Source organism: Zalophus californianus, chromosome 8 (assembly GCF_009762305.2).
Source record: "Zalophus californianus isolate mZalCal1 chromosome 8, mZalCal1.pri.v2, whole genome shotgun sequence".
NCBI classification, from domain to species: Eukaryota; Metazoa; Chordata; class Mammalia; order Carnivora; family Otariidae; genus Zalophus; species Zalophus californianus.
This window is the reverse complement of record NC_045602.1, coordinates 78,312,545-78,322,116: the sequence shown is the minus strand read 5'-3', so window position 1 is coordinate 78,322,116 and position 9,572 is coordinate 78,312,545. Positions and strand designations below refer to the sequence as shown.

Sequence of the window (9,572 nt, the reverse complement as noted above, 5' to 3'; positions counted from 1 at the left end):
GTGCGCCCACTTCCGCCGCGCGCGCGGCCTTTCGGGCCCTGTAGTTTTCCGGGGGCCAGCCGGAAGTTGTTGCTGCGGGCTTCCGATTCCTGCCGTCCGCGCGTGTCGCTTGCGCCCCAGCAGGGTTGCAGCCGTTGTGCACGGAAGCGGGTCTCGGCCGCTGGGTCGGGAGGCAGAGTCATGCCCCGGTATTACGAGGACAAGCCGGAGGGCGGCGCGTGCGCGGGCGTGAAGGAGGACCTGGGCGCATGTCTGCTGCAGTCGGACTGTGTGCTCCAGGTAGCGCGGCTGGGCGCCCGGGGGTAATGAGACGCCGGAACCGGGGAGGCAGGGCCCGGCGGACTTCTCCCGCCCAGCCTACGGTGGCTGTCAGGAGACGTGACTCAGTTTAATGAACTTGGGCAAATCAGCTGTCGGAGTTTCAGCTCCCTCCAGTGTTAAATTGGGGATAACGAAACCTCCCCTTTGGGTTTTTGTAAAGATAAACCATTTCGATTCAAGAAGCCTTTATTAAATGTTGCCTGCTACTCTGCTAGGTTCTGGAGCTATAAAGGAGAATAAGGCCGGTTTCTTGGGTGCTAGAAAATGTGACTCTAAATTGTCAGAGAATTACATAAACCTGGAACACTGTATTGACTAGTAGTTTCTCCTTTTTCCGTTCAGTTGTGGCTGAATATATACTCTATTTACTTTCTCTTCGTTTGAATTTGTTTCTGAGTCGGAGTTATATACATTCTTGGATAAGTTGTAAACGTATCAGCTCCATTTCCACCCCCCCCCCCCCAGTTTTGTCTCTTGCTTGCACTATACTGTCCCCTCACTACAACCACGTCTTCTCAATCTGAGTGCAGAGGGGCAAGCAGTAAGGTCCAAAGCTGACTGGGGACCTGGATTCTAGCTTAGCGCCCAACTGAAACGCCAAGTGCCTTTTCCAATTACAGAAGCCTGATGAGGGGGCAGTTGTGTGCAATTATTTTTTGCATTTGGAGATGTAATTTCAGAAGTTTGCTCTTATTTCAAAGGAAGGACAACTAGCCCAAAATGGACATCATCGTAATGCTAGCTCAGTGTTTCTACTGATTCATGATTTACGTTTGGTTCACTGATTGTAGCAGTCAGCCAGACTGGCTGCCCCGTTTGTCATAAAACTTGAGTTGTTACGAATTTAAGAGGTTCTCTAGTCCCTCTCTCACACAGATGAGGAAACTGAGGGGCCTTGTCTTCACGCCTCCCTGTGTAGGGCTGTTTCCAATCTGCTGCTTCACTGGTGCAAGTATTCAGTCAGCTCTTAGTAATGCCTGGGAAGTGGCAGGCATGATGCTAGGCCTTGGTGATACTAAGATGAGTTGGTTACAGTCACTATCCTACATGAGCTCAGTCTGATGGGAAGGACAGACATGTAAGGGGCTAAATTCCCACAGTACGGGTTGTGTAAGCATTTAGTAAATACATGTTTGATGATTAGATTTAGGTACAAAATGCTGTGGGAGCCCAGTGGAGAGCAACTTTTTTGCTTGGGAATTTGGAAACTTCTCACAGAGGAGGTGACATTTGATCTGAGTCTTAAAGGTTGAGTAGTAGGTTATCAAGTAAGAGTGGAGAGTGTGGTGGTTGAGGGGAGAACCTCAAGAACAAGAACAGCATGGGCAAGTCAGGGAGATGTGACCAGGAGGAGCCAGTGCCCTGTTGGGCCAGGGGGATAGGGGATATGACAGAAGGCTTGAGAAGAAGGTTGTCATGTGTAAAGGCCCTTGTGTGTTAGAGTGGGGGCCCCGGATTTATCCTGACATTGAGCATCAGGAAGGCCATGGAGATGAGCAAGCAAGAGAATAAAGTACACAGTGGGACTGAGGAGAGAAACTCTAGAAACGGAGGAGGATACTGAGGGCAAGAAGGATACCAAGTTTCTTTTTTGTAATGATTTATTTAGCAAACATGTTAAGTGCCAAGCTCTAATTCGGGACACACAGATGATTCGGATACATTCCCTCCTGCATGGAAATTAGATCTCTGGAAAGCTAGAAAACTGGGCAAGATAATGACCAGGACACACAGCCCAGACTTTGCTTTACCCAGTTGAATGTGTGGCCTTATTGATGTTTTGTCATTTAGGAGAACACATTTATAAAATATAATATATATATAAGTATATATTTAAAAATATATGTATTATATAAAATTATAAAATACATATAAAATATAAAATATAAATATAAAAAGTACCTTAAATGGGAGTGTTTACAGTTTGTGTTAAATTCACCCTGACTTCAGGTGGAGTATAAAAGGGCAGTACTGAGGCAAAACATTTGAGTTTTGCAGATCCGGGACAATATCCTATCTCCTCAGATGGTGTCACTGGCAGCCTACCACTCCCCTCCTAGGGACTCTGAAGACCAAGGGACATTCTGCTGAGGTCTCTGCCCTGTATGGCCACTTCATTTATCTAAGATTTAGCTCCTTGTAAAAAGAAATTAATCTGATCTCTTGGCAGATGGATGCCGTAGTCTCTCCTTGCCAATCTTTAACCCACCGGCAGAGCTGCCTGACCTCCCTCTAGGGAGGAATTCAAAATAGGTGCTGCAATGGAAGATAGTCAAGGAACTGTAGGGCCTTGGAGAAGCTCAGGGTGATGATGATAAGGATGTCTACCCCAGTGGGGCCCGAGAGGAGAAGCAAGGAGCAAGCAGATTCAAAAGGCAACTCTTGGATAGACTTCTTAGGATTTTATGACTCCTGGAGGATCAAAAAGATTGAAACTGTGCCCAAGAAACCTCAATCACAGGTTATCCCCTTTTGCCTCCATTAGTAAGCTCCCAGATCTTCTGACTTCATCAGAATTACCTGGAGATGGGGGCAGAGAGCTTAAAAGTATAGATTTCAGTACCCCCGCCCCCATAAAAGTATCCCATTTTGATTCTTGGACACAGCCATGTTTGGGAATCGCTAATCTTGACCTCAGAAGGCAAATAAGCCTGGGAGTGTATTGGTTGGGATATAGGTTCAGGTACATATTACAGAAACCCACAATAACATTGCCTTAAACGAGACAGAAAATTCTCTCTTTTGTTCTGTGTGTGCTTATGAGTAGGGCCTGGACAGCTCCTCTTGGCCTTCCGTAGACCCAGACACTGTTGATCTTGTGGTTTTAGGTGCTGTGATGGGAGATAAGATTGCCTAAGACATCATGGTGTGAAGTGAGGAAGGAAGACAGCCACTTGCCTTTAAGGACCAACCCAGAAGTTTTACATTTCAGTTCCTCACATATTCCATTGGCTGGAACTTAGTCACATGACCACACCTAGTTGCGAGGGTGTCTGGGAAATCTAGCCCAGCCATATGCCCACTAGAAAGGAAGAGTTAAAGGTTAAGGGACAACTAGCAGTCTGCCATTTGGCATGGAGGTGAAGGAGGATGAATTAACCTATCGCTCTTAGATTTGGTGTATGTAGCTGGATCTTCCCATAGGCAGGTGGCAGTATGGCGTGAAAACTTACAAAAAAGATGGCATCTTAGATACAGTTTGGGGAAGCATCACTTTATAGTTCTAGTCTTTTGTATAGTTTTATTTACTCTCACCTGCCCTCACATTGTTCATGTGGGCAACACACATCCCATCAGCAACATCTCATGACAGAGTTTTGGGGAGGAACATAGTGCGAGGAAGCTTGCTACTCTGTTCTGATTCACTTTTGAGATTCACTTTAATGGTAGGTGACCATTAAAATCAAGAACCTAAGCAGACAGACTACAAAGTGGCAAGATTCCAGAGGATCAGGAATGCCACAGATGTGGTACCCTGGGGTGTTTTTCACAGGTAAAAACTAGAAGCGTGACTGGCACTTGCAAAATAAAGGTTTAGAGGAGTGGGTGCAGTGGTGGCATTGAGGTGTCACAATCTGCTTGAAGGGAAATCACCTGAAAAGCAGGTGAAATTGGGGTTACGTTTTTCCTGGTGCATGATGAATGCACCAGATGTTTCTCTTTAAGTAGCAAGTATTCTAGGTTCCTTGTTAACATCTGGTGTTCAGTACCACACTAAAAATGTTCTGATTTTAGGGCACCTAATTCTGGCTGGTGAGCTTTTAAAATTAACACTGAACAGGGTCATTTTTATTTTCAGATAAAATTGCTTGACCCATTTTACACTGAAACTCACCCTGAGTAGGAAGGCTTCATCATTTTCATTTATACTGCCAAGCACTTTTGGTTTTATCTCTTTAATGAAAATAATGTTGTGGTTTTGATTCTTTTTCCTTCACAAATTGCGTATCACAGTTTGATCTCATTAAACCTCCGGTAATTCAGAACACTTAAGTTCAGACTGCTTTTTCCAGATGTTGTTTTATATCTTTGCACTCCTGGGAACCAGACCCCTTTAGCACCTGCCCCTGTCTCTCCCTCCCCGCGCCCCCAGCACTCCTCTCTGCTTTGTGATGTGCCCACACTGCCAAGCAGCATTTGTACACATAGACCTTCTTTGCTACCTGGTTTTAAAAGCCTGGTCTAGGCAGGAAAAAATAACAATAAAAAAAAATAAAGCCCTGTCTAGGCAGGAGTATCTAAGATTTATTTATTTTTTAACCTCCCTTTAACTGATCTAGGACCATTCTGAGTTTTGTTTTTGTTTTTTTAAATAAGTTAGTCCTCGAGGGTTTAGTGAATAGGCAACTTAGCAGGATCGGGCATCCAAAAAGAAATTTTGCTGCAATTCAATTTTAATTTTGCCTTTCTGAATCGTGGAGTATATTATTTGTAGATGCTTCCATGTTTCAACATACTGCTGTTGTGTTAACGTTATATATTCAGCAGTGTATTTCTTCAAAATATTTTAAGATCATGAAGAGGTAGTATTAAAATGTTTATTCCATACTTACCTTGAAAACAGTAACTAAATTTTAGCTCTTACCTAGTTTTGCTGTTGTTACTTTGTCAAGTCTAATTTTTAAGTTATAGTTTAAAAGTCTTATTATTTAAGAATCAGAAATAAGCATTTCTCCTGTGAGTGTTCCTGTAGCAGTGTCCTCCCTTAGCAGAAAGGGAACGGCTTAGTCCACTTTTCTTCTTAACCTCCTTTTGAACTTTCACTGCTTAAAGAGGAGTTCATCCCACATCAGGCCCAGGCAGATCTTCTCTCGCAAATGTACGTAAGTTCTGGGCACATCTCCCTTTCTTCTTCCAGTTCCACTCGGTTGTGCTTCTCAGACTAGAGAACTTGACTAATGGGGGGTGTTGGGGTCGGAAAGTGCAGAGATGTGTTGGAGGTAAAATGGCTTGCATTAAAAGGATGTAACTGGAGGCTTTTTAAAGCCACCTGATAGGACCTTCCAGAACAAACCGTCCCGTTGCCCACTGCAGCAGGCCTGATTTCTCATATGCACACGTGCACGTGTACACATACACGCATACTCTCTCCGCTTCTCACACACACACTACTTTCTTCTGTCTTGAGGAATTCTGAAGTATAAAAAAATTTAAAACCACTGACGAAATCCCATTACTACTTTCACCTTTACTCTTTCTCTTTCTTACCCGTAAGGAGCTAAAGATACCGGTTTCAAGATTTTTGTATAAACATTTTAAAGAAAAGTATCCCATGGACACTAGTGTTTTTAAGAACTCAAGGGTACCCTTTAAAGTGCTCCAGAATTACTTGATACATCTTTTTATTCTATCCTGTTCTCCCTAATCATCAATAGTCAAAATGAATTACAAAATATTTTCTCATCTAATTTACTTTTTAAATTTTTTTTCCCCAACAAGCACTGCTTTCAAAAGGCTAGTGATTTTGTGCTTTGTGAGGAAATCTGCCAGGTATTTACACTGTTTTCTGTGTCCCAGGAAGGAAAATCCCCTCGACAGTGTCTGAAGGAAGGAAACTGCCAAGCTCTGAAATACTCATTTTTTGAATGTAAAAGATCAATGGTAAGAGGTTAAAGCTTTTGAGAAGCTTATGCTAAAAATTAGCTAACTAAATATGGAATGACCTAACAATTACAGATAGGTTGCAGTGAGATCATTCAGAAAAAAAGGTTTTAGATAATATTATTTACCTATTACTTATACTTTGACCCTGGACAGAGCCATCTAGGGAACTTCTGAGCAGATTAAGAGATTCTTACAGCCTTTGTCCAAGACTCATTCACTGTTAGTCCTCCAAGGTGCAAATCTGCCTTATTTACTGACTTTAAAACCCTCCACCTCACCACCCTTAAAAGAGGCTGCACCGTGAGGTTTAAGTCAAAGAGCATGCAGTCATCTGTGAGTAGGTACTTTAAAGGTTATTAGTTACCACATAGCTCAGTGTTTTTTAATATCTAAAGATTTCAAATACATTTGAATATTAACCCAAACAAAACTTAATTAAAAAGTTAAGTTTGCTAGAACAACGCATATTGAGTATAGTTCAGAGAAAAAAATAAATGTAACTTGGATTCTACTTGAGAAAAAAATCCTTACTGGGACCTTAAATGGAACTTTTCCTTTTAATGCCATCTTTATTATTTTTTTTCTTGATAGCACTGACATTTGCCTTTTTGACTGTACTGGAAACTGGTTTACTTCTGTCATGTAGTGAGACCTTTACCAAAGCTGTGTTTAATTATGTTGTACAAAACTGATTTAATTGTACATTTATTTTCAGTTGGATGCCAGATCCAGATTCCGAGGAAGAAAAGGGTATTGAACCTAGTATGCTGAAACCAAAGTGAAAACAACAGGGTTTCTCTGGTCACTTACAACAGAGAAGCCCAAATAGGAGACAGACTTTTTGCTACATCTGGTGGGATGGGCCAGTTTTCCCCTCCATGAACACTGGAGAAAATGGATGAGTTCTGTTTTTGGATATGTATAAACTAAATGATTCTCTTGCTCTAAGTTACTTTTGGAAGAAAAATTTAACTGAACAGCTATGAGCTGGGAGCATCATACTGTGTTTTGAGAATTGTTAGAAAGCTCAAAAAGTGAAAAGATTGTTATTTTCCAACTTGACTCTGCAACCAAATGACACAGTTTGTACATCCTTTGTGAATATTATGAAGGCCACTGATGGGACTGAAAATTGATAACATGCAGTCGGGGGAGAAAACGTCTATTGGGAAAGTTTAGCAGGAGGGGAAGAATGAAGGGGGGGGGACATCGGAGGGGGAGACCAACCATGAGAGACGATGGGCTCTGAGAAACAAACTGAGGGTTCTAGAGGGGAGGGGGGCGGGGGGGTGGGTTAGCCTGGTGATGGGTATTAAGGAGGGCACGTACTGAACGGAGCACTGGGTGTTATGCACAAACAAGGAATCATGGAACACTACATCCAAAACTAACGATGTAATGTATGGTGATTAACATAACAATAAAAAAATTTTTTAAAACTTTCTTTTAGTCATTCTGTCCTCTTTAGTTCTAAAATAAATTGTGTTTGAGTCCTTGGAGAAGAAATGCTTCATTTGCACTAATTCACTAGAGTAACAACCTCAAACTTTAATATTAACATCATATAATAGGCATAGGTGGATGCAAATGTCCGATTTTGTTGCCGGGGCTCCTGGCCTCCATCTTGTGACTGTTTTTCTCTGTTTCCGGCTTCATTTTTGGGCTGGTCCTGTCTCTACATAAGGGGAAGGAGGCCAGGCAGCCAAAAGTACACATCCTTAAGATCTGTGATCCAAAAAGAAGAGAGCTAACCTCCTTTTCTAGGGTCCACTAATCAAATCCTACAAAAGAACTGTTATCTTCCCTGGACCACCTGCCCTTTAATTAGACCAGTCCCTGTGGGAAAAGGGAAGAGGCCCCATGATGTTGGCCAGGCTTGGGTCTTATGCACTGTAATGGGTAAACCCCAACAGAATCACATTGGATGTCTGATGGGCCTTATCCCAAAAGGAAAGGATTCAGAGCAAACTGAAACAACAGATGTTCATAGACAAAGCAGGAGTGAAAACCAGGAAATGCTTGAAAAAGTTTAGAATCACAGTACTTTTACTCTGATCACTTAATACAGTTGAGAATCAAATATGAATACAAGTTTCATCTCTCTTCAGTACTGAAGAATAATGAAGCGATGCTTCTTCATACAGCCATGGTTCTTTGGAGTTCAAGCGGTTCGAGGTGTTCTGTAGCTCAACTGCTTTTCTAAAGGTTCACCTAAAGTGAGAATTGCACACCGATCCTTGTGGCAGAGTGTCACTGGGGTCTCGTGTGGTGTGTGTGTGTGTGTGTGTGTGTACACGACTTCTCACTGGGAAAGGGAAAATGATGGGTTGTTTTTTTTTCCCCCAGTAACTCCTGTATACTTATTTAAGTGCTCCAACTTTTACTAAAAGAACTTACTAAAAGAACTTTGATAAGAAACTCTAAAATTATTTTATAGAACCCTCAGTTTTTAGCAATAGCTGTATTGAGAGCTTCATTTGGAGAAATTCACATTCCATAAGATTCACACTTAAAGCATACAGTTCAGTTTTGCTTCTTTTAGTATAGTCACAAGTTTGTGCAACCATCACCACTATCTAATTCCAGAACATTCTCAAGGGAAGCCCCATACCCATTAGCAGTTACCCCCATCCCTCCTTGCCCCCCAGTTCCCAGGAACCATTAATACACTGTGTGTCTATAGATTTGCACGTTAAGAACATGTCATAAAAATGGAATTATATGTGGCCTTTTGTGAATGGCTTCTTTCACTTACCGTGTTTTCAAGGTTCATCCATATGTAGCATCTGTCCATTCCTTTTTGTTGCTGAATACTAACTCCATAGTATAGATAAACCACATTTTATGTAACCATTCTTCGAACTGTTTGCACTTTTGGGCTATTAAGAGTGATGCTATGAACATTTGTGAACAAGTTTTGCATGGATGTTTCATTTCTCCAAGGTATATACCTAATAATGGTATAAACAACTCCAGTTTAACATTTTGATGAACTGCCAAACTTTTCCGCAGCGACTACACCATTTTACGTTCCCACCAGCAACACGAGGATTTCGATTTGTCCACATCAGCAACAGCTGTTTTTCATCTATTTGATTATAAACATTCTACTCGGTGTGACCTGCTATCTGATTGGGATTTTGACTGGCACTTCCCTAATGGCTACTGATGTTGAGCATGTTTCCATGTGCTTACTGGCCTTCTGTATATCTTTGAAGAAATGTCTATGAAAGTCCTTTGTCCATTTTTCAATTGAGTTGTCTTTTTATTATTGTGTTATAAGAAGTCTTTATGTATTGTGTATACAAGTTCCTTAAAGACAAATGATTGGCAGATATTTTCTCCCAAAGGTGATGTCTTCCCTCTCCTGATGCTGTCTTTTGAAGCACAATTATTTGATGAATTCCAGTTTATCTCTTTTTCCCTTTGGTGCATCTAAGAAAACCACTGCCTAATCCAAACTTACAGAAATTTATTCCTGTTTTCATCTAAAAACTTTATAGTTTTAACTTTCATCTAGGTCTGTGATCCACTTTGAAACTTCTGATACCTTTATTAGTAACTATATATTTTAATTTTTATTTGTGGTAAAATACACATAATGTAAAGCATACAATCTGAAGCATTTTTAAGTATATAGTTCAGTA

The 9,572-nt window shown here is 41.4% G+C and overlaps 1 protein-coding gene across 1 annotated transcript; it reads left to right on the top strand.

The window, feature by feature from the left end:
* Positions 1–4: 4 nt before the first annotated feature.
* LOC113937082 (cytochrome c oxidase assembly factor 5) lies at positions 5–7,143 on the top strand. The gene is made up of 3 exons (XM_027620762.1): positions 5–279; positions 5,839–5,922; positions 6,641–7,143. The coding sequence occupies exons 1-3, from the start codon at positions 181–183 to the stop codon at positions 6,680–6,682; spliced, it is 225 nt and encodes a 74-aa protein (XP_027476563.1). The 5' UTR covers positions 5–180; the 3' UTR covers positions 6,683–7,143.
* The last annotated feature ends 2,429 nt before the right edge of the window (positions 7,144–9,572 follow it).